The sequence below is a fragment of the Gopherus evgoodei genome, unplaced genomic scaffold (genome assembly GCF_007399415.2).
Source record: "Gopherus evgoodei ecotype Sinaloan lineage unplaced genomic scaffold, rGopEvg1_v1.p scaffold_39_arrow_ctg1, whole genome shotgun sequence".
Lineage (NCBI taxonomy): Eukaryota > Metazoa > Chordata > Testudines > Testudinidae > Gopherus > Gopherus evgoodei.
Window position 1 is genome coordinate 1,225,488 of NW_022060060.1, and position 25,186 is coordinate 1,250,673.

The window sequence follows — 25,186 nt, forward strand, 5'->3', positions numbered from 1 at the left end:
CAGTCCCCCAAAAATCGTGGAGCAGGCACTCAAGAACATCATTTTGAAGCACTTGCAGGAGACGAAGGAGATCAGAAACAGTCTACATGGATTCACCAAGGGCAAGTCATGCCTGACCAGCCTGATTGCCTGCTATGATGAGAGAACTGCCTCTGTGGATATGAGGAAAGTGGTGGATGTGATATACCTTGACTTTAGCAAAGCTTTTGATACCATCTCTCACAGTATTTTTACCAGCAAGTTAAAGAAGTATGGATTAGATGAATGGACTATAAGCTGGATAAAAAGTTGGCTAGATTGTCAGGCTCAATGAGTAGTGATCAACAGTTCAATGTCTAGTTGGCAGGCGATATCAAGCGGAGTGCCCCAGGGGTCGGTCCTGGGGCCTGTTTTGTTCAACATCTTCATTAATGATCTCGATGATGAGATGGACTGCATCCTCAGCAAGTTCGCAGATGACACTAAACTGGGGGGAAAGGTAAATATGTTAGAAGGTAGGAATAGGGTCCTGAGGGACCTAGACAAATTAGAGGATTGGACCAAAAGAAGTCTGAGGTTCAACAAGCACAAGTGCAGAGTCCTGCACTTATGACAGAAGAATCCCATGCACTGCTACAGGTTGGAGGTCAAATGGCTAAGTGGCAGTTTTGCAAAAAAAGGAAATGGGGATTACAGAGGATGAGAAGCTGGATATGAGTCAACCGTGTTACCTTGTTGCCAAGAAGGCTAATGGCAAATCAGGCTGTTTTAGTAGGAGCATTGCCAGCAGATTGAGAGAAGTGATTATTCCCCTCCAGTCGGCACTAGTGAGGCCACATCTGGAGAATTGTATCCAGTTTTGAGCCCTCCACTACAGAAAATATATGGACAAGTTGGAGAGAGTCCAGAGGAGGGGAATGAACATGATTAGGGGGGCTGGGACACATGAGGGAAATGGGCTTATTTAGTCTGCAGAAGAGATGAGAGGGGGGGTTTTGATAACAGCCTTCAAGTACCTGAAGGGGATTTCAAAGAGGATGGAGCTCAGCTGTTCTCAGTGGTACCTGATGACAGAACAAGGAGCAATGGTCTCAAGTTGAAGTGGGGGAGGTCTAGGTTGGATATTAGGAAATACTATTTCACTAGGAGGGTGGTGAAGCACTGGAAGGGGTTCCCTAGGGCGATGGTGCAATCTGTATCCTTAGAGGTTTTCAAGACCCTGGTTGGCAAAGCCTTGGTTGGGATGATTTAGTTGGGGTTGGTCCTACTTTGAGCAAGGTGTGATGGGTTCGGTCACAGAGACCCCCTGAGGATTGTCACCTGATGTGCTGAGATTACCTATGAGCCTGTTTTCCACTGCCAGCGTGGGACTCCAGAACCCTGCCTTGTTGAGCCAGACATGCTAGTCTGCTTCAACAGACCCAGGTTTGGTCCATGCCCCCAAAGCTGCAGAGTTTAGCCAACCAGTCACCTATGTCCAGCACCTGGAAACCCAGTTCCCAATGGAATCCAAACCTCAAATATATCCAAGTTACTCTGTATAAAGCTTATACAGGGTAAACTCATAAATTGTCTGCCCTCTGTAACACTGTGTAGCAGATTGGTCACCCTCTCCTGCCTGGGAAGGGTTAGAGCCAGCCCTACAGAGGGCTGGCGCTGTGGAAGAAAAGAGCTGAGTTGATTGGGGGAAGCTGCTGCAGCTGAGCCACACCCCAGTCAGAGACCAGCTGGCCCTATAAAGAGGCTGGGAGCCAGGAGCTCAGCACTCTCCCTGTGCTTGTAGAGAGAGAGAAGGGCCTGCCTGCAGGGAGATAGACACAGGGTACCTGCATGAAGCAGGGCTGGGGAAAGGCAGAGGAGCTGGGGAGCTCCTGCCTGGAAAGCCCCAAGCTGTGGCCTAGCATAAGGCCAAGAGGTATTGGGGGTTGCAAGGGGCAGCCCAGGGGCAGGCAAAGGCAGGAGGTCCAAACCCCTTTGCCTATGATGAGCGGTAGATACTGCAGTCTGCCCCAGGGAACGGAGACTAGATGGAGACTGGGCAGTAGCCAAAACTGAGGCAAAGTGGGGATAGTGGGATGGGGGTTCCCCTTGGAGTGGGAGACCTGGTTAAAGAGGCACCGGGGTCCTGGGAGGGACACGGGGGCCAAGAAGATAGGTGGATCACCAGCCTGCAGAGGGTTCTCCTGCCCGGAAGTGAGCTAATTCCCAAGGACAACCACCAGGAGGTGCCACGGAGGTGAGTCCGCAGGGCTACAGCTGGTGGAGAATGCAGGCACAAGTGGTCCACCCCGCTATAAGGGGCCAGGGCAAGGACTGTGGAATAGTGCCTGAATGGAAGGTGGAAAAACTGAGGAATTGGACAGTGGATCCCGTATATACACGGAGTATATTATGTGGAGACCCTGGGGGTTGTCCTTGGGTGGGGCCCAGTGTCAGCTGCCCAGTGGAAGGGGGCTGATGGCCTGAAGGGGGCCTGGGAGACCTGGGACAAATTGTGGGAGGCACTGTGGGCCCTCCAAGCACAGATCGGCCAGCTAGTGGAGGAGTAGCGGGCTGTGTGAACACTCCTGAGGAGGAAGTATAAAGGAGACCGTGGAGGGCATGGGCCACAGAGTGCCAGGGCCAGGAGACCCATGGCGAGGGCTAGCTACGTCTGCGGTCAGACAGGACACATGAGACAGGAATGTCCCTATGGGGCTGGAGTGGGGGGAACCTCACCCCAAACGGAGACAGCAGCAAATCCCTCAAGACATCTGCTGGGTAAAGAGACCCTGTGGGCGGAGGGGACACCTACAGCGGGAGTACTCTGCCCCAAGGGACATGGCCCAGGGCAACCCAGGGAGGGTTGGCCAGATGAAGGACAAAGGAAAGATGCCAAGGCCTCGTGCTCTGCCTCTAGTGGGAGAAGGGCCTGGCTGCAGGGAGATAGTAGCTGGATGAAGCAGGGCTGGGGAAAGGCAGAGGAGCTGGGGAGCTCCAGCCTGGAAAGCCCCAAGCTGCGGCCTAGCATAAGGCCAAGAGGTACTGGGGGTTGCAGGGAGCAGCCCAGGGGTAGGCAAAGGCAGGAGGTCCAAACCCCTTTGCCTATGATGAGCGGTAGATACTGCAGTCTGCCCCAGTGAACAGGGGCTAGATGGAGACCGGGCAGTAGTCAAAACTGAGGCAAAGTGGGGATAGTGGGGTGGAGGTTCCCCTGGGAGGGGGAGACCCGGTTAAAAAGGCAGGGACAGTTCTAGCCATTTCATTGCCCCAAGCATGGCGGCACGCTGCGGGAGGGGGGGGAAGTGGGGGTTCTGCTGCTCGCTGGTCCCGCAGCTCCGGTGGACCTCCAGCAGGCATGCCTGCGGAGGGACGCCTGCAGGAGGTCCACTGGAGCCGCGGGACCAGCAGACCCTCTGCAGGCACACCTGTGGGAGGTCCACCGGAGCCACCTGCTGCCCTCCTGGCAACCAACAGAGTGCCTCCCATGGCATGCCGCCCCAAGCATGCGCTTGGTGCTCTGGGGCCTGGAGCCGGCCCTGTAAAGAGGCACTGGGGTCCTGGGAGGGACACGGGGGCCAAGAAGACAGGTGGATCACTGGCCTGTAGAAGGTGCTCCTGGCTGGAAGTGAGCTAATTCCCAAGGACAACCAGCAGGAGGTGCCGCAGGGGTGAGTCTGGCACATCTACACACTGATAGACAGAGATGCACAGCTATTTGCTCCCCCAGGTATTAATCACTTACTCTGGGTTTACTAATAAACAGAAGTGATTTTATTAAGTATAAAAGTAGGATTTAAGTGGTTTCAAGCAATAACAACCAGAACAAAGTAACTTACCAAGCAAAATAAAAGAAAACACACAAGTCTGAGCCTAATACATTAAGAAACTGAATACAGGTAAATCTCACTCTCAAAGATGTTCCAATAAGCTTCTTTCACAGACTAGACTCCTTCTTAGTCTGGGCCCAATCCTTTCCCTGGTACAGACCTTGTTAGTTCCAGCTCAGGTGGTAACTTGGGGATTTCTCATGACTGCAGCCCCCTTTGTTCTGTTCCACCCCCTTTTATCTCTTTGACACAAGGTGGGACTCTTTTGTCTCTCTGGGTCCCCACCCCTCCTTCTAAATGGAAAAGCACCAGGTTTGAGATGGATTCCAATACCAGGTGACATGGTCACATTTCCTGTGAGACCCCCAAGCCTTCATTCTTTGCAGCCTGACTCACAGGAACACAGGAAGGCTTACAAGTAAACAGAGCCATTTACAACTAATTATCCTAGTCAATGGGAGCCATCAAGCCATTAATGGCCCACACTTTGAATAATTACAATAGGACCTCGGGGTTATACTTCATATTTCTAGCTTCAGATACAAGAATGATACAGACATACATACAAATAGGATGACCACACTCAGTAGATTATAAGCTTTGTGATGGTACCTTACAAGAGACCTTTTACATAAAGCATGTTTCAGTTACATTATATTTACACTCATTAGCGTATTTCCACAAAACATATGGAGTGCAACGTCACATAGGTGGTGAGCTAGATGAGCTCCTGAGGTCTCTTCCAACGCTAATCTATGATTCTGTGATACACAGGTGTTTTTGAGAATTTTACTCTATGTGCCATAGGAGAGTAATGCTGGGAGTTTGAAGGAGCCTAAGGGAGATAGAAGCTCAATTTCCAGAATCTAACTCACTTTGGCCCTTTTGTAATTTTCATTTTAAATTCTCTTTTCAAAAATGATATAACATCAAAATGTTAAGGCTATTTAGGCCCCTAAAGGTGTAGATAGGTTCCTAATGGACTCTACAAACATGCCTAGGCATCCAAGTGCCATTGAAATCAATAGGAGCTAGGCACTTAGATGCTTTTGAAAATCTCACTAGATGTCTAGCTGCAATTGTAGGCACCTAAATACCTTTGAAAATCAGAGTCTTAGATGCCTACATCCCACTGACTTTCATTGAGACTAAGGGAATGTGTACACTGCCCCTCGGTTTGGACTAGGGGGCTGCGAACAACAGGGCACATCAAAGTTCTGTGCTGAAACTCCCCCTTTGGATGCTGCGGATGCAGACTAAAAGGTTTCTCCTTCACACTAATATATTCCTGCTTGAAGAGGGCTATGTTATTGCTCACGGGGGCTCTTTAGTTCACCCCTGAAGTACACACACAGGAAAGTGACTGTGTAGTTCAGGGTTTCTCAAACAGGGATCGCCGCTTGTGTAGGGAAATCTCCTGGCGGTCTGGGCCGGTGTGTTTACTTGCCCCGTCCACAGATCTGGCCAATCTCGGCTCCCATGGCTGCGGATCGCTGCTCCAGGCCAATGGGAGCTGCTGGAAGCGGCTTGGGCTGAGGGTCTTACTAACCGCCACTTTCTGCCACCCCAGTTGGCCCGGAGCAGCGATCAGCAGCCAGTGGGAGCCGCGATCAGCCGGACCTGTGGACATGGCAGGTAAACACACCAGACTGGCCCACCAAGGGCTTTCCCCTGTTTGATAAACTCTGGTGTAGCACTTTGGTGCACATTGCTAGTCACTCCCCTGTAGGCCGAACTGCAGGACCACGTGTCACGGGCTCACAGATTGTGCCCACTCTTGGTCCTGTGCGGTCCATTGGGGTCAGGACGGGCGCCAGGGTTTCTCCCGCCCTAGGCGCACTGCCATTTCGCTGCCCCCGCGCTGATCCCGCGGCTCCGGTGGAGCTGCCACAGTCATGCCTGCGGGAAGTCCACAGGAGCCATGAGACCAGCGGACCCTCCGCAGGCACCACTGCAGCAGGTCCACCAGAGCCACCTGCCACCCCCCCCGGCAAAATGTCACCCCCCAAATAATCCTGGCTCCCTAGGCGATTGCCAAGGCTGCCTAAATGGTAGCACCAGCCCTGATGGGGGTGCCTCTTTCAGTGCAAGAGCCCTTCTCAGGGGTCCACTCTGTCTTGGGGTCAGGCCCCTCCACATCCTGGAGCCGCACCTCTCTGAGCCTTAGCACATCTGTCTCTCACCCTGGGCCCCCTCAAGGAGTCCATGCGCTCTGGACCCCCCGGGCCTCCTCACCCCCAAAGAGGTTGATGCAACCCTGTTCTCTAGACCAGAGTTACTCTCAGCCAGCATAAAACAGGATGGTTCATTGAGAGTTGAACACTGCACAGGAAACTTTTGGGGCCCCAAGCCTGGCCTCCCTCAACCCAGCACATCCCAGTCACCCTGCATCCTGGTGGGCTCTGCTTGCTTCCCCTCTCCAGCCCAAAGTCCCCCTGCTTCCCAGCTGGGCCTCCCATATCCCCAGTTCCAAGCCCTGCCTCTGTCCAATGTCTTCTCTCCAGGTAAACAGGGTCGTAAACAGGAAGGCCTGGGTCTCCTCTCCTCTCAGCTCTCCTCTGGCACCCTCTGGCTGGAACCAGCTGGTCAGGACACTGGGGTCCTCTCTCTGCAGCCCATTGTCCTCCCACTGGCCAGAACCAGCTGTGTCTCCAGGTCATCAGTCGCTAGGATCTCCATCCTCCAGGCCATCAGCTGGGGTCCCGAGACCCAATCTGGTCCTCTGTAACTACAAACTCCCTCTCCCCTCACCTCGTTAAACCAATAGCACCGGGGACACTGAATCCCACCCTGTCTGCATGCAAACCACTGGAAAACACAGAAACCCCCCGACTTCATCACACCGTGTGGACAAGACCTTAGACTTCAGAACTCCTAAGTCATTTCTGAAAATGGAGCTTGGGTTCCTTAGTCAGTTTAGTGCTTTAGAGAATATCATTGATAGGCATTACTGAGGGAATTTTGCTATCTCCACATAGTGAGTTTTGGTTAAAATAGTCCTAAGGAGTTAGTTTCCCAACATACATGGAATTTTAAAAGAACACCTTAAAAACAAAATGGAAAATAGTAAAATGATTTGAAAAACTGAATAAAATAAATAATTTGAATGAACATACTGCAATGACAATGGTCTATGTGTGTGTGTGTGTGTGTGTGTGTGTGTGTGTGTGTGTGTGTGTGTGTGTGTGTGTGTGTGTGTAAGACAGAGAGAAAGAAAGAGAGAGAGATTTTTGGTTTTGGTATCTGTTGTTCATATTCGATTTACCGTGTCAGTCTCTCTCTCTCTTTCTCTCTCTGTGTAGGGGTATCACTGTGTATGAGTTTGTGTTCATGTGAATGTGTGTCACAGCCAGGATCCAACACTCTATCTAAAATTGGTCTCATTGCACTGCATAGAATCCCCTGCCCCCCGTTTTTGGTATTTAGATCATTAAATAATGTTAAAAATCTGGTCCTAAGGAGGAATCAGACACATCACAGAACAGTGTGAGGTTCTCCCCATGAGAACATAAGAACAGCCACATTGAGTCAGACCAAAGATCCATCAAGACCAGTGTCCTGTTTGCGGACAGTGGCCAATGCCAGGTACTTCAAAGGGAATGAACAGCGCAGGCAACCACTGAGTGATCCATCTCCCATTGTCCAGACCCAGCTTCTAGCAGTCAGAGCATGGGGTTGCATCACTGCCCACCTTGGTTAGTAGCCATTGATAGACCTGTCCTCCATGAACTTATATTTCTTTCTTGAACTTTGTTAGCATTTTGGCCTTCACAGCATCCCTTGGCAATGAATTCCACAGGCTGATTGTGCAAGTTGTGAGAACAAGTGCTTCATAAGAATGGCCATACCGGGTCATACCAAAGGTCCACCTGATTCTAGCCCAAGCGGAATTATAAATCCAGGCTAAAATCTTCATTGAGAGTGAGGTGAACCTGAAACCTGATGTGTCAGTTGAGAGACCGGAGTAGAGATTGTGGGGCTGGTTTGAGGTTATTTCACAAGTGATTCCTCACATACACCCCTGACTCCCTGCCTCAAAATCAGTCATCTCTAACTCTGCATGCACTTAAACATCTCTGAGCCCCTTCAAAGTCACACAAACCCTCTTACCAATGTGTTGCTATGGAAAAGAGGAGGCCAAAACTCTCTAGAAATTCATTTCCTTGTCCTTGGAAATATAAGGGTGAGTTTTCAAAAGGTGCCTAGGGGATCTGTGCTCCAAGTTCCCCGTGACCCCTTAATCTACCTACTTACAAATATATTCACAGATATCCCCAGTCTCTTACATTGCATATTGCCTTTCCAGCTGGGAATGTGCATTGTTTTCCAGCAAGAGGAATAGTCTCTCTCTCTTCGATTTTATAAGTATTATTTTCCCAGGAATGAAAACACCGTTCATCCCACTGCCCAGGGAGAGACCCAAGTGAGTCTCTCCTACACTCTTATTCCTCTCCTTGAAACAGCTCAGTTGGAACCACAGACACTAACAACATCCCAGCCATGGCTGATTGAGAATTAGGCATTGACAATTCTAGATAGCAAAGAAAGAACCCATAGAGATGAGTGTGATACACGTCCCTGCTCTGAGTGACACTGATAGACAGGGGGTGTACGAGCATAGATAGATAGATAGATAGATAGAGGGGGAGGATGGGCATAGATAGATAGATAGACAGAGGGGTGGATGGAGATAGATAGATAGATAGATAGATAGATAGATAGATAGATAGATAGATAGATAGATAGATAGATAGATAGATGGGGAGGATGGGCATAGATAGATAGATAGATTGAGGGGGTGGATGGGGATAGATAGATAGATAAATGATAGATAGATGATATCTCCCACAATGGTAACATCCTTCAGAGGCAGTTAGCACACAACTTTATGTGATTCATCACTGTTCATATTTCCTGCAATGGTATCTTCAGACTAATGATTCCTGCAAGTAATAATGGAATATGGAACACGAAAGGGTTGTATACAGTCCTCCATATGATTAATCAAATACTACCTATTTCATCTACTCCAGTCTGAAAATTAAACCAAGAATAAATCTGTGCTATTGACATTTTGTTGACTATTGGAGTTGATTCCTGTCTTTTCTTAGATGTGGCCATATTAAAAGGCAAACACGGTGCGAACCCACCGTTGGTTTTGGTGATGGGCTTTGTGACTATGGTCTAGTCTCTCACACAGTGATAGTGAGCTGTGTCCTGGCATCTCCAGCTGCTCGTTTGTAAATCCAGCTGGTTGTTGGGATTCTCAAGGGAGACAATGAATCGTCCTTTCCGTGAATCAGTGTAGTGAAACTCTTTCCTGTGTGCTCCGCCCTGGAGACCCGTTCCAGCCACTACCCAGGAGCCTGATGGATCCAGCACCGAGGTGGAACCTGGCGACTTTACAAGCGAGGCGGAGTCAAAGGACACCTGCGGGTTCTATGTGCAAACAAGCCGTTTGTGCAGGTACAGAGCTGGAAAGTGATGTTTTCCAACCAGGGCTGGCTCTAAGTTTTTTACCACCCCTTGAATTTTGCTGGTTTGCTGGTGCCTGGAGACAGCCCTCTTTCCAACCTCCAATGCCACTTTTCACTCTTGTCCCGAAGGCTCTGCAGTGTTCTTCTGTTTGCTCCTTGCTGCCTCCTCGGAATGGATTGGAGAAGTGGATTCTGCAGCCCATCTCTCTCTCTCTCTGGCTCTGTTGATCTGTGCCACATGTGTGCCCAGAAGCCTCCTATTGCAAGACAAACCCAAGAAAGAAACCAACAGGACTTCACTGGCCATCACATACAGTCCCCAGCTAAAACCCCTCCAACGCATCATCAGGGATCTACAATCCATCCTGGACAATGATCCCACACTTTCACAGGCCTTGGGTGGCAGGCCAGTCCTCGCTCACAGGCAACCTGCCAACCTGAAACATATTCTCACCAGTAACTGCACACCGCACCATAGGAACTCTAGCTCAGGAACCAATCCATGCAACAAACCTCGATGACAACTCTGCCCACATATCTACACCAGCGACACCATCACAGGACCTAACCAGATCAGCCACACCATCACCGGTTCATTCACCTGCACATCCACCAATGTAATATACGCCATCATATGCCAGCAATGCCCCTCTGCTATGTACATTGGCCAAACTGGACAGTCTCTATGGAAAAGGATAAACAGACACAAATCAGATATTAGGAATGGCAATATACAAAAACCTGTAGGAGAGCACTTCAACCTCCCTGGCCACACTATGGCAGACCTTAAGATGGCCATCCTGCAGCAAAAAAACTTCAGGACCAGACTTCAAAGAGAAACTGCTGAGCTTCAGTTCATCTGCAAATTTGACACCATCAGCTCAGGATTGAACAAAGACTGTGAATGGCTTGCCAACTACAGAACCAGTTTCTCCTCCCTTGGTTTTCACACCTGAACTGCTAGAACAGGGCCTCTTCTGCCCAGGCTGTGGTTTTCTAGAGCTCCTGAGGGGCTATAATAGGCATGAGGTGCCAATATCTCCTGGGCAGATAGGAAACCCTCCTCCTGGCTGTTAGAGGGGGGGTTAAAAGCCGTGTTTTCATTCATTCACTTTAATATCGATTCTCTCAGCCTGGATGGTTGGGGTGGGGGAGGCAGGGAGGAGCGGAGTGAGGGGCACAGAGTGTCCTGGGGAAAGGGGGAGTTGGGGCTGGTCTCTGCTAACAGCGCGGTCAGTCCGTGTCTGTATCTGGGGGGGGGGGGGGAGTCACAGGCGGGCAGCTGCGGACCGGAGTTTTCTCGCTCACGGTCTCTGCGCTGCGAGCTGTAGAACTGCAGCGCCCCCCAGCGGAGAGTTTGTGCTTAGCCAGCGAGGGCGGGTTTCTGTCTGAGCTCAGCCCGGCGTCCCGCACTGTGTGTCCCGCACAGCGATCCCGGGCGGGGTCCTCGGGCTTCAGCCCGGTCAGTTGCAGCTAATTTACTGTATTGCCGGGTCTCCTGTGTGAGCCCGGAGCGGGGTGTGTGTCACTGCTGCCCCCGCGCGGCTGCCGGGAGAAGGGCGGTTCCGCAGCCTGGGTTTTTGTAGGGTCACAAACCGGTTTCGTGTCACTGTGTCTCTCGCACAGTAATAGCGGGCGGTGTCCTCGGGCTTCAGGCCGGTCAGTTGCAGATACAGCAGGTTGTTGGAGTTGTCCCTGGAGATGGTGAATCGGCCTTCAACAGCCGGGGAGTGCCACTGCTTGGATGCATCGGGTCTAATCTGAGCCACCCACTCCAGCCCCTTCCCGGGGGCCTGGCGGACCCAGTGCATGTAGGCGCTGCTGAAGGTGAAGCGGGAGGCTTTGCAGGAGAGGCGGAGAGAGTCTCCGGGCTTTTTCACATCCCCTCCGGACTCCACCAGCTGCACCTGGGACCGGACACCTGGGGATAGAAAGATATTATAGATCGTATTGATATTCACAGCAATCATAGACTGTTCCCTTGCCCCGCCAGTGGGTATGAGGGGAGAAAATACCTTCCAAAGCCACTGCAAGGGACACTACATAGAGCCAAAGCCTCATGTTCCCTGGTGCTGGAGGGGAAAGTTCTCAGGGACTGGCTGGTCACTGCACAGACCCAGGGGCTGCGGATTGTCTCTCCGGGCGCTGCCTGGGGAGAGATGGAGACAGATTTAAACAGGAAACTGTCCCCCTGATTTGCATATCCCGCTCCTTATACACACACAAACTCCTTTCTAGGTTATCTCATTTCTCGCCCTCGGCATCCGAGAGAAGGGGGAGATTTGTGTCAATGTGTGTAGCTCTCTGACCCAAATCCCAGTGAAACCCCAGGGGATTTTTAAGTGGCTTCCATTGATATCGGATCAGGTCCCATGTGTTTGTACTGAGTCCAGCACAATGGGAACCTGGCCTGACTGGCTCCGGAAAGGGGCTGTCAGGGCAGAATCAGAGGAAGACGGGAGCGAACAGAAAAGAGAGAAAGGAAGAAAGGAAGCTGCAGTCCTGGTAATGACAAACAAGGACCTGTGGAAAGAGAACAGGAGCACTTGTGGCACCTTGGAGACTAACCTTTGAATCATCATCTTCTTCGGTGCAGACTGACCCCTGCTGTGGTAGTGGGACACTGAGGTGGTGGGGCTGGGATGTCTTTCAGCACCACTGCTTATAGGACCAGAATTGGCAACGGAGCCCCAGGGTGTCGGGTTTGCGGTAACTAAATGATTTGGGAACCTAAATCCTAATCACTGTCTCTGGGATTTAGGCTCCTAAATATAAGTCACTATCGAAAGTTGGACTTGGGCTCCCAGCTCACTTAAACTGTTCCCGATTTGCACAATGGCAATTATGTTTCTCTTCTTTAAGATTCACTAATGAATCCTAAATGCAGCATCGATGAGGGTCTCAAAATACCCAGATTGAATTAACCAAGTGGAGACTAGCGGCTATTAGTAGGCCGCTGGATTTGGCAGCTGTCTCTATTTCAGCTATTTCACCCCGGTTCCCCCTCACTGCAAAGACTTGTGGGTACCATATGCCAGATATTTAGATAATGTTTGTAATCACAGACTGAGGGACTTTCCAACTCTCCCTTTTCAGTCCAGGCAGACAGCTGATTGAGAAGGCCAGCAGAGGAGGACCGACACCACTGTCTGCCTCTGCCCATGGTGCTCCGGGGAGGTGAAAGCCCTTCCCCATTAGTGATCACATTGTGATCCGTTTTGCCAAATAAGTTACCCAGTGTTTGTCCCAGATGCCTGTTTCTTGGCCTCTCGGTACACATGGTCAGTTATCAGCCAATAGCTGTGGCTCCAGAAGTTACTTCAGCTCATGCCAACAGAGCAAGGAGAAGGCACATGACTCAGTGATCACATACGGATTAACGGTGCATAACCCTTTGCAACCTGTACTTATCAACATTACAACAATTTCCCTCCAAAATACCTAGAACACATCTTCGAGACAAACCCATCAACTCTTGATATAAACATTGTCAGTGATGGAGAACCCAGCACCACCCTGGGAAATTGTCCCAATGGTTAATTACTCTCAACTGACTGTACAGTTCGAGTTTCTGGGTTCAATTTCCGAGTGTTCAGGGGGCCAGCCCAGTATGGAGGAATGAAGTGGTTTATAAGCTACGTACTGACATACCAGCCTAGGGCTGAACTGAACCTAGAGGGAACAAGGATGCACAGGCCTAGGTGAGCAGGAAAGTATGTGATATCCCTGTAATACCCCAGTGCATATCCCACTCTGCTTCCCTTTACTGTCCCTCTCCTCCACTTTACATTAACTCTCTCGCTCGCTCTCTCTCTCACAGACACACACAGACACTCTTTGCTGTCTCCGTGTCACACACACAGACACACACACTGTCCTGTCTCTCTCTCTCTCTCTCTCACACACACACAAAGACAGACACTCCTTGCTGTCTCTGTGTCACACACACAGACACACACTGTCCTGTCTCTCTCTCTCTCTCTCTCTCTCACACACACACACAAAGACAGACACTCCTTGCTGTCTCTGTGTCACACACACAGACACACACTGTCCTGTCTCTCTCTCTCTCTCTCTCACACACACACACAAAGACAGACACTCCTTGCTGTCTCTGTGTCACACACACAGACACACACACTGTCCTGTCTCTCTCTCTCTCTCTCACACACACACACACACACACAAAGACAGACACTCCTTGCTGTCTCTGTGTCACACACACAGACACACACACTGTCCTGTCTCTCTCTCTCTCTCACACACACACACACACACACACAAAGACAGACACTCCTTGCTGTCTCTGTGTCACACACACAGACACACACATTGTCCTGTCTCTCTCTCTCTCTCACACACACACCCTTTCCTGTCTCTGTTTCTCTCTCTCTCTCTCTGTCAGATAAAGAGAAGGAATGCTGAAATCCTTCCGATTGCACAGCAAACCCAGTTCTGTCCTCTTGCGCCTCTGTTATGAGTCTGACACATATTTCCAACACTGGGGAGTAACTCCCAGTCCCCCTGAGCCATGGGAGTTTTACTTTTGACTTCAGTGGGACCAGGAGTCATCATTTCACAGCTGAGTCACTGTAAATATGTACCGAAGGCAGCTGTGCCGGAATGGAGCCTTCAGCCTGCTCTAGCTCTCTCCACATTTGGGGATACCCCAGGCCTGGCTCCTCTCACGTTAAATGATTCCTCTGCTACACTTTGCCCCTCTTAGTTAGTGGCCAAACTTATGCAGGCCGGGCCGAAGGAAGGAAAATGAGGTGAAGCTACATGCTGACGCCACTTGTGAGACCATTTCTGCCCTGCCCAATTGTTATCTTGGATGTGATTTCAGAATAAACTGAACAAAGAGTTCTTTGGCACCTTATAGACTAACAGACGTTTTGGAGCATGAGCTTTCCTGGGTGAATACCCACTTCGTCAGATGCACGGATTTATTGAAACAGAGAGGTGCAGAATGACTGTCTCATGCAAGAATAAACCAGACAGCAGTGGCGTTAAATTTCTGTGGGCTCAGAAAAACAGGATTATTTTAGAACAGGCAATTCTTACATTGAGATGCTCTCTGCACATGGGATATTTTATTATGAATCGGCAGGTGCAAGAAACTTGGAGTTTGGATACAGCTGAATCCAATAGCTTCTGTGCAGGGAATTCTCACACTCTGCCGGTGAATTTAGGTCTCGTGGCCGCATTTCCCGCTTCCTGCAGAACATGGCATCGGCTACTCCGGATCCCCGGTGGCTTTGCAAATGTAGCAGCGTGTTCAGGTGTGTGCAAACTGTGACAAAACCAGGGTGTGAAAAAATCTAGTGCAGGTTCCACCTTGGCCCTGTGGCTCCTGCTTCCTGCCTGTCTGCTCCTGGCAAGGCAGGTGGAAGGACGGGCGGCTAAGTGTGAATAACACTGTGGAGGCGGATTCTATTTCTGCGCCAGGAGGAAATGTATAAGGGAGGGGGTCTCGGTTCTGCCGGAACCGCGGGTCTTTGATAATCACAGTGAATGTTCGGAGCAGCGAAGCCCGGATGAAGGACTGGGGACTTCACACTCCGGGTTCCGCTCTGTCTGACCGCTCCGCGCTGGCAGTGGCTGGGGGCACCGAGAGGGAGGGGGCTTCGCGCTGGAATTTCTGTGCTAACCGCAGGAGGATTCTGATCGCTGTGTCTGTCGCACAGTAATACCGGGCGGTGTCCTCGGCTCTCAGGCTGTTCATCTGCAGATACACCGAGCTGCTGGACTTGTCCCTGGAGATGGTGAATCGCCCTTTAACCGCGTCACTGTAATATTCTGCTGAGCTAGAAGCAAGATTGCGTATCTCTGCGACCCATTCCAGCCCTTTCCCCGGAGCCTGTCGGACCCAGTCCATGAAGTAGCTGCTGAAGGTGAATCCGGAGGCTTGGCAGGCGAGGCGGAGAGATCCCCCAGGGGTTTGAATCCCGCCTCTGGACTCCACCACCCGGACCTGGGACTGGACACTTGGAAAGACAGAACGAGAATCACATTCAACCCTGGCCTGGCTCAGAGCCCCTGGGAAGCAGCAGAAAGGTTCCCAGTGATGTCACTTCACTCTGGGTGGGGGTAGGGATGTGCAGCCTCCCCTGGTGTCTCCACTCCCTGTCCCGGGGAGGGGGAGAATATCACCTGGAAGGGCCGCTAGAAAAAAAGCGAGGCTCCGCCACAGACTCATGTTGCTGACGCTGGGGGCGTTTCTGGTGGGAATTTCACAAACACATGGACTTGTCCCTCCTCCCTCCCTACTGTGCGGGGTCCCGTAGATCACGGGGTTTCTATAGAGCACTGGGGTCCTGAATTTGCATCTCCTCCTCTTCATAAGACACATCTTGGACCTGAGCCCTCAGCGCAAACAGCCTCCCGGGGGTGGGTGTAGTGAGAAAGGGTTACCTGGTCCCCTTCTCCTCCAGTTAAATTTGACTGTGTCCCGGGAACAAAGTCATATCCTGAAAAGTGATTTAAGCACTTAAGGTTCTAAATCCCATTAGCTTTCACTGACCCTAAATCACTTGGGGTAATTACTCAGAGTCTAGTCACATGGGTAACCATTCCCCGGGGTGGCTGAGGACTGCAGTGTTAGCAGGAGACCTGGGTTCTCTCACTGAGGGTTTTTGAATGGCTGTAGATGTGGTTTGTGTCACTGTGTCCCTAGCACAGTAATACGTGGCCGTGTCCTCGGTTCTCAGGCTGCCCAGCTGCAGATAGGCCGTGCTTATGGAGGTGTCCCTGGTGATGGTGAATCGCCCCTGGAAAGCCTGGGCATAGCCAGTGCCACCACTACTGGGATGAAAATATCCGATCCACTCCAGCGCTTTCCCGGGAGCCTGCCGCACCCAGCTAATGTCGTAGCTGGTAAAGGTGTAGCCGGAGGTTTTACATGTCACCTTCACAGACTCTCCAGGCTTCTTGATTTCTGCCCCGGACTGAGTCAGCTGGATTTGAGAACTGACACCTGTAAATAAACAACAATAAAAACATAGTTAATTCCATTCTTTTCCTTCTCTTCCCAGCTTTATCCTAGTCCTTCCATTACCCTCCTCATGGCAGTATCTGATCTGCTTGTGTGCAATAACTAATTTATCCACACCACAGTGCTGGGAAGGAGGGAAGTGCAGTTATCTCCATTTTGCAGAGGGGAAACTGAGGCATAAACCCAGCCTGAGATTTTTCAAGATGTCTAAGGGATTTTGACACCTAGTTCCCATTGAAAATAATGCAAATTGTGTATCAAAATCCTCTTGATGGCTTTAAAATTATGTCCTATGTGATTTATTTAAAGCTCTAGGATTTGGAATCCAGAATTCCTGAATCCCTCTACTCCGTCTTAGTCTTAAAACCATTTCCCCTATCCTAGCCCAGCTGTCCTAACCAGACACCTGTAGGTTCATCCACTCACCTGAGAAAGCTACCAAAAAGAAGAAGAAGCCCAGACAGATCATTTTCATTCTCATTCTCCACAACAACCTGGTGGGCTGCAAAGCAGTAACCCTTAGTCTGCTGGCAGCTCTTCGGTGAGGGTCGCCTGCTTTCTTTTATCAGCCAATTTCCCTTCTTCATTTGCATGTGGGTGTTGCTAAATCATTTGACTAAACCTCAGCTTCACCTGCCGTTACAAATAAATGACCTCAGAGTTTAGCGGGACCCAGTCATGGAGGAAGTATAAAGGAGACCGTGGAGGGCATGGGCCACAGAGTGCCAGGGCCAGGAGACCCATGGCGAGGGCTAGCTACGTCTGCCATCAGACAGGACACATAAGACAGGAATGTCCCTATGGGGCTGGAGGGGGGGGAACCTCACCCCAAACGGAGACAGCAGCAAATCCCTCAAGACATCTGCTGGGTAAAGAGACCCTGTTGGCGGAGGGGACACCTACAGCGGGAGTACTCTGCCCCAAGGGACATGGCCCAGGGCAACCCAGGGAGGGTTGGCCAGATGAAGGACAAAGGAAAGATGCCAAGGCCTCGTGCTCTGCCTCTAGTGGGAGAAGGGCCTGGCTGCAGGGAGATAGTAGCTGGATGAAGCAGGGCTGGGGAAAGGCAGAGGAGCTGGGGAGCTCCAGCCTGGAAAGCCCCAAGCTGCGGCCTAGCATAAGGCCAAGAGGTACTGGGGGTTGCAGGGAGCAGCCCAGGGGTAGGCAAAGGCAGGAGGTCCAAACCCCTTTGCCTATGATGAGCAGTAGATACTGCAGTCTGCCCCAGTGAATAGGGGCTAGATGGAGACTGGGCAGTAGTCAAAACTGAGGCAAAGTGGGGATAGTGGGGTGGAGGTTCCCCTGGGAGGGGGAGACCCGGTTAAAAAGGCAGGGACAGTTCTAGCCATTTCATTGCCCCAAGCATGGCGGCACGCTGCGGGAGGGGGGGGAAGTGGGGGCTCTGCTGCTCGCTGGTCCCCCAGCTCCGGTGGACCTCCAGCAGGCATGCCTGCGGAGGGACGCCTGCGGGAGGTCCACTGGAGCCGCGGGACCAGCAGACCCTCTGCAGGCACACCTGCGGGAGGTCCACCGGAGCCACCTGCTGCCCTCCTGGCAACCAACAGAGTGCCTCCCATGGCATGCCGCCCCAAGCATGCGCTTGGTGCTCTGGGGCCTGGAGCCGGCCCTGTAAAGAGGCACTGGGGTCCTGGGAGGGACACGGGGGCCAAGAAGACAGGTGGATCACTGGCCTGTAGAAGGTGCTCCTGGCTGGAAGTGAGCTACTTCCCAAGGACAACCAGCAGGAGGTGCCGCAGGGGTGAGTCTGGCACATCTACACACTGATAGAGAGAGATGCACAGCTGTTTGCCCCCCCAGGTATTAATCACTTACTCTGGGTTTACTAATAAACAGAAGTGATTTTATTAAGTATAAAAGCAGGATTTAAGTGGTTTCAAGCAATAACAACCAGAACAAAGTAACTTACCAAGCAAAATAAAAGAAAACACACAAGTCTGAGCCTAATACATTAAGAAACTGAATACAGGTAAATCTCACTCTCAAAGATGTTCCAATAAGCTTCTTTCACAGACTAGACTCCTTCTTAGTCTGGGCCCAACCCTTTCCCTGGTACAGACCTTGTTAGTTCCAGCTCCGGTGGTAACTTGGGGATTTCTCATGACTGCAGCCCCCTTTGTTCTGTTCCACCTCCTTTTATCTCTTTGACACAAGGTGGGACTCTTTTGTCTCTCTGGGTCCCCACCCCTCCTTCTAAATGGAAAAGCACCAGGTTTAAGATGGATTCCAATACCAGGTGACATGGTCACATTTCCTTTGAGACCCCCAAGCCTTCATTCTTTGCAGCCTGACTCACAGGAACACAGGAAGGCTTACAAGTAAACAGAGCCATTTACAACTAATTATCCTAGTCAATGGGAGCCATCAAGCCATTAATGGCCCACACTTTGCATAATTACAATAGGACCTTGGGGTTATACTTCATATTTCTAACTTCAGATACAAGAATGATACAGACATACATACAAATAGGATGACCACACTCAGTAGATTATAAGCTTTGTGATGGTACCTTACAAGAGACCTTTTACATAAAGCATGTTTCAGTTACATTATATTTACACTCATTAGCGTATTTCCACAAAACATATGGAGTGCAACGTCACATAGGTGGTGAGCTAGATGAGCTCCTGAGGTCTCTTCCAACGCTAATCTGTGATTCTGTGATACATAGGTGTTTTTGAGAATTTTACTCTACGTGCCATAGGAGAGTAATGCTGGGAGTTTGAAGGAGCCTAAGGGAGATAGAAGCCCAACTCCCAAAATCTAACTCACTTTGGCCCTTTTGTAATTTTCATTTTAAATTCTCTTTTCAAAAATGATATAATGTCAAAATGTTAAGGCTATTTAGGCCCCTAAAGGTGTAGATAGGTTCCTAATGGACTCTACAAACATGCCTAGGCATCCAAGTGCCATTGAAATCAATAGGAGCTAGGCACTTAGATGCTTTTGAAAATCTCACTAGGTGTCTAGCTGCAATTGTAGGCACCTAAATACCTTTGAAAATCAGAGTCTTAGATGCCTACATCCCACTGACTTTCATTGAGACTAAGGGAATGTGCACACTGCCCCTCGGTTTGGACTAGGGGGCTGCGAACAACAGGGCACATCAAAGTTCTGTGCTGAAACTCCCCCTTTGGATGCTGCGGATGCAGACTAAAAGGTTTCTCCTTCACACTAATATATTCCTGCTTGAAGAGGGCTATGTTATTGCTCACGGGGGCTCTTTAGTTCACCCCTGAAGTACACACACAGGAAAGTGACTGTGTAGTTCAGGGTTTCTCAAACAGGGATCGCCGCTTGTGTAGGGAAATCTCCTGGCAGTCTGGGTCGGTGTGTTTACTTGCCCCGTCCACAGATCTGGCCAATCTCGGCTCCCATGGCTGCGGATCGCTGCTCCAGGCCAATGGGAGCTGCTGGAAGCGGCTTGGGCTGAGGGTCTTACTAACCGCCACTTTCTGCCACCCCAGTTGGCCCGGAGCAGCTATCAGTGGCCAGTGGGAGCCGCGATCAGCCGGACCTGTAGACATGGCAGGTAAACACACCAGACTGGCCCACCAGAGGCTTTCCCCACATAAGCGGCGACCCCTGTTTGATAAACTCTGGTGTAGCACTTTGGTGCACATTGCTAGTCACTCCCCTGTAGGCTGAACTGCAGGACCACGTGTCACGGGCTCACAGATTGTGCCCACTCTTGGCCCTGTGCGGTCCATTGGGGTCAGGACGGGCGCCAGGGTTTCTCTCGCCCTAGGCGCACTGCCATTTCGCTGCCCCCCGCGCTGATCCCGTGGCTCCGGTGGAGCTGCCACAGTCATGTCTGCGGGAAGTTCACAGGAGCCATGAGACCAGCGGACCCTCCGCAGGCACCACTGCAGCAGGTCCACCAGAGCCACCTGCCACCCCCCCCGGCAAAATGTCACCCCCCAAATAATCCTGGCTCCCTAGGCGATTGCCAAGGCTGCCTAAATGGTAGCACCAGCCATGATGGGGGTGCCTCTTTCAGTGCAAGAGCCCTTCTCAGGGGTCCACTCTGTCTTGGGGTCAGACCCCTCCACATCCTGGAGCCGCACCTCTCTGAGCCTTAGCACATCTGTCTCTCACCCTGGGCCCCCTCAAGGAGTCCATGCGCTCTGGACCCCCCGGGCCTCCTCACCCCCAAAGAGGTTGATGCAACCCTTTTCTCTAGACCGGAGTTACTCTCAGCCAGCATAAAACAGGATGGTTCATTGAGAGTTGAACATTGCACAGGAAACTTTTGGGGCCCCAAGCCTGGCCTCCCTCAACCCAGCACATCCCAGTCACCCTGCATCCTGGTGGGCTCTGCTTGCTTCCCCTCTCCAGCCCAAAGTCCCCCTGCTTCCCAGCTGGGCCTCCCATATCCCCAGTTCCAAGGCCTGCCTCTGTCCAATGTCTTCTCTCCAGGTAAACAGGGTTGTAAACAGGAAGGCCTGGGTCTCCTCTCCTCTCAGCTCTCCTCTGGCACCCTCTGGCTGGAACCAGCTGGTCAGGACACTGGGGTCCTCTCTCTGCAGCCCATTGTCCTCCCACTGGCCAGAACCAGCTGTGTCTCCAGGTCATCAGTCGCTAGGGTCTCCATCCTCCAGGCCATCAGCTGGGGTCCCGAGACCCAATCTGGTCCTCTGTAACTACAAACTCCCTCTCCCCTCACCTCGTTAAACCAATAGCACCTGGGACACTGAATCCCACCCTGTCTGCATGCAAACCACTGGAAAACACAGAAACCCCCCCACTTCATCACACCGTGTGGACAAGACCTTAGACTTCAGAACTCCTAAGTCATTTCTGAAAATGGAGCTTGGGTTCCTTAGTCAGTTTAGTGCTTTAGAGAATATCATTGATAGGCATTACCGAGGGAATTTTGCTATCTCCACATAGTGAGTTTTGGTTAAAATAGTCCTAAGGAGTTAGTTTCCCAACATATATGGAATTTTAAAAGAACACCTTAAAAACAAAATGGAAAATAGTAAAATGATTTGAAAAACTGAATAAAATAAATAATTTGAATGAACATACTGCAATGACAATGGTCTATAAGTGTGTGTGTGTGTGTGTGTGTGTGTGTGTGTGTGTGTGTGTGTGTGTGTGTGTGTGTGTGTGTGTGTGTGTGTGTGTAAGACAGAGAGAAAGAAAGAGAGAGAGATTTTTGGTTTTGGTATCTGTTGTTCATATTCGATTTACCGTGTCAGTCTCTCTCTCTCTTTCTCTCTCTGTGTAGGGGTATCACTGTGTATGAGTTTGTTTTCATGTGAATGTGTGTCACAGCCAGGATCCAACACTCTATCTAAAATTGGTCTCATTGCACTGCATAGAATCCCCTGCCCCCCGTTTTTGGTATTTAGATCATTAAATAATGTTAAAAATCTGGTCCTAAGGAGGAATCAGACACATCACAGAACAGTGTGAGGTTCTCCCCATGAGAACATAAGAACAGCCACATTGAGTCAGACCAAAGGTCCATCAAGCCCATTGTCCTGTCTGTGGACAGTGGCCAATGCCAGGTACTTCAAAGGGAATGAACAGCGCAGGCAACCACTGAGTGATCCATCTCCCATTGTCCAGACCCAGCTTCTAGCAGTCAGAGCATGGGGTTGCATCACTGCCCACCTTGGTTAGTAGCCATTGATAGACCTGTCCTCCATGAACTTATATTTCTTTCTTGAACTTTGTTAGCATTTTGGCCTTCACAGCATGCCTTGGCAATGAATTCCATAGGCTGATTGTGCGAGTTGTGAGAAGAAGTGCTTCATAAGAATGGCCATACTGGGTCATACCAAAGGTCCACCTGATTCTAGCCCAAGCGGAATTATAAATCCAGGCTAAAATCTTCATTGAAAGTGAGGTGAACCTGAAACCTGATGTGTCAGTTGAAAGACCGGAGTAGAGATTGTGCGGCTGGTTTGAGGTTATTTCACGAAGTGATTCCTCACATACACCCCTGACTCTCTGCCTCAAAATCAGTCATCTCTAACTCTGCATGCACTTAAACATCTCTGAGCCCCTTCAAAGTCACACAAACCCTCTTACCAATGTGTTGCTATGGAAAAGAGGAGGCCAAAACTCTCTAGAAATTCATTTCCTTGTCCTTGGAAATATAAGGGTGAGTTTTCAAAAGGTGCCTAGGGGATCTGTGCTCCAAGTTCCCCGTGACCCTTTAATCTACCTACTTACAAATATATTCACAGATATCCCCAGTCTCTTACATTGCATATTGCCTTTCCAGCTGGGAATGTGCATTGTTTTCCAGCAAGAGGAATAGTCTCTCTCTCTTCGATTTTATAAGTATTATTTTCCCAGGAATGAAAACACCGTTCATCCCACTGCCCAACGACAGACCCAAGTGAGTCTCTCCTACACTCTTATTCCTCTCCTTGAAACAGCTCAGTTGGAACCACAGACACTAACAACATCCCAGCCATGGCTGATTGAGAATTAGGCATTGACAATTCTAGATAGCAAAGAAAGAACCCATAGAGATGAGTGTGATACACGTCCCTGCTCTGAGTGACACTGATAGACAGGGGGTGTACGAGCATAGATAGATAGATAGATAGATAGATAGATAGATAGATAGATAGATAGATAGATAGATAGATAGAGGGGGAGGATGGGCATAGATAGATAGATAGATTGAGGGGGTGGATGGGGATAGATAGATAAATGATAGATAGATGATATCTCCCACAATGGTAACATCCTTCAGAGGCAGTTAGCACACAACTTTATGTGATTCATCACTGTTCATATTTCCTGCAATGGTATCTTCAGACTAATGATTCCTGCAAGTAATAATGGAATATGGAACATGAAAGGGTTGTATACAGTCCTCCATATGATTAATCAAATACTAGCTATTTCATCTACTCCAGTCTGAAAATTAAACCAAGAATAAATCTGTGCTATTGACATTTTGTTGACTATTGGGGTTGATTCCTGTCTTTTCTTAGATGTGGCCATATTAAAAGGCAAACACGGTGCGAACCCACCGTTGGTTTTGGTGATGGGCTTTGTGACTATGGTCTAGTCTCTCACACAGTGATAGTGAGCTGTGTCCTGGCATCTCCAGCTGCTCGTTTGTAAATCCAGCTGGTTGTTGGGATTCTCAAGGGAGACAATGAATCGTCCTTTCCGTGAATCAGTGTAGTGTAACTCTTTCCTGTGTGCTCCGCCCTGGAGACCCGTTCCAGCCACTACCCAGGAGCCTGATGGATCCAACACCGAGGTGGAACCTGGCGACTTTACAAGCGAGGCGGAGTCAAAGGACACCTGCGGGTTCTATGTGCAAACAAGCCGTTTGTGCAGGTACAGAGCTGGAAAGTGATGTTTTCCAACCAGGGCTGGCTCTAAGTTTTTTACCACCCCTTGAATTTTGCTGGTTTGCTGGTGCCTGGAGACAGCCCTCTTTCCAACCTCCAATGCCACTTTTCACTCTTGTCCCGAAGGCTCTGCAGTGTTCTTCTGTTTGCTCCTTGCTGCCTCCTCGGAATGGATTGGAGAAGTGGATTCTGCAGCCCATCTCTCTCTCTCTCTGGCTCTGTTGATCTGTGCCACATGTGTGCCCAGAAGCCTCCTATTGCAAGACAAACCCAAGAAAGAAACCAACAGGACTTCACTGGCCATCACATACAGTCCCCAGCTAAAACCCCTCCAACGCATCATCAGGGATCTACAATCCATCCTGGACAATGATCCCACACTTTCACAGGCCTTGGGTGGCAGGCCAGTCCTCGCTCACAGGCAACCTGCCAACCTGAAACATATTCTCACCAGTAACTGCACACCGCACCATAGGAACTCTAGCTCAGGAACCAATCCATGCAACAAACCTCGATGACAGCTCTGCCCACATATCTACACCAGCGACACCATCACAGGACCTAACCAGATCAGCCACACCATCACCGGTTCATTCACCTGCACATCCACCAATGTAATATACGCCATCATATGCCAGCAATGCCCCTCTGCTATGTACATCGGCCAAACTGGACAGTCTCTATGGAAAAGGATAAACAGACACAAATCAGATATTAGGAATGGCAATATACAAAAACCTGTAGGAGAGCACTTCAACCTCCCTGGCCACACTATGGCAGACCTTAAGATGGCCATCCTGCAGCAAAAAAACTTCAGGACCAGACTTCAAAGAGAAACTGCTGAGCTTCAGTTCATCTGCAAATTTGACACCATCAGCTCAGGATTGAACAAAGACTGTGAATGGCTTGCCAACTACAGAACCAGTTTCTCCTCCCTTGGTTTTCACACCTGAACTGCTAGAACAGGGCCTCTTCTGCCCAGGCTGTGGTTTTCTAGAGCTCCTGAGGGGCTATAATAGGCATGAGGTGCCAATATCTCCTGGGCAGATAGGAAACCCTCCTCCTGGCTGTTAGAGGGGGGGTTAAAAGCCGTGTTTTCATTCATTCACTTTAATATCGATTCTCTCAGCCTGGATGGTTGGGGTGGGGGAGGCAGGGAGGAGCGGAGTGAGGGGCACAGAGTGTCCTGGGGGAAAGGGGGAGTTGGGGCTGGTCTCTGCTAACAGCGCGGTCAGTCCGTGTCTCTATCTGGGGGTGGGGGGGCTGAGGGGCGGAGCGAGGGGCACAGAGTGTCCTGGGGAAAGGGGGAGTTGGGGCTGGTCTCTGCTAACAGCGCGGTCAGTCCGTGTCTGTATCTGGGGGTGGGGGGGCTGAGGGGCGGAGCGAGGGGCACAGAGTGTCCTGGGGAAAGGGGGAGTTGGGGCTGGTCTCTGCTAACAGCGCGGTCAGTCCGTGTCTGTATCTGGGGGGGGGGGGGGCTGAGTGAGGGGCACAGAGTGTCCTGGGGGAAAGGGGGAGTTGGGGCTGGTCTCTGCTAACAGCGCGGTCAGTCCGTGTCTGTATCTGGGGGGGGGG

General features: G+C 50.5%; 1 gene segment (V, D, J or C); it reads right to left on the minus strand.

Moving 5' to 3' along the window:
• Positions 1-11,396, minus strand: part of LOC115642233 — a 45,306-nt gene extending 33,910 nt beyond the window's left edge. The window contains 1 exon segment of the V gene segment in view: positions 11,281-11,396. Coding sequence covers positions 11,281-11,326 — 46 coding nt within the window.
• Positions 11,397-25,186: the final 13,790 nt, after the last annotated feature.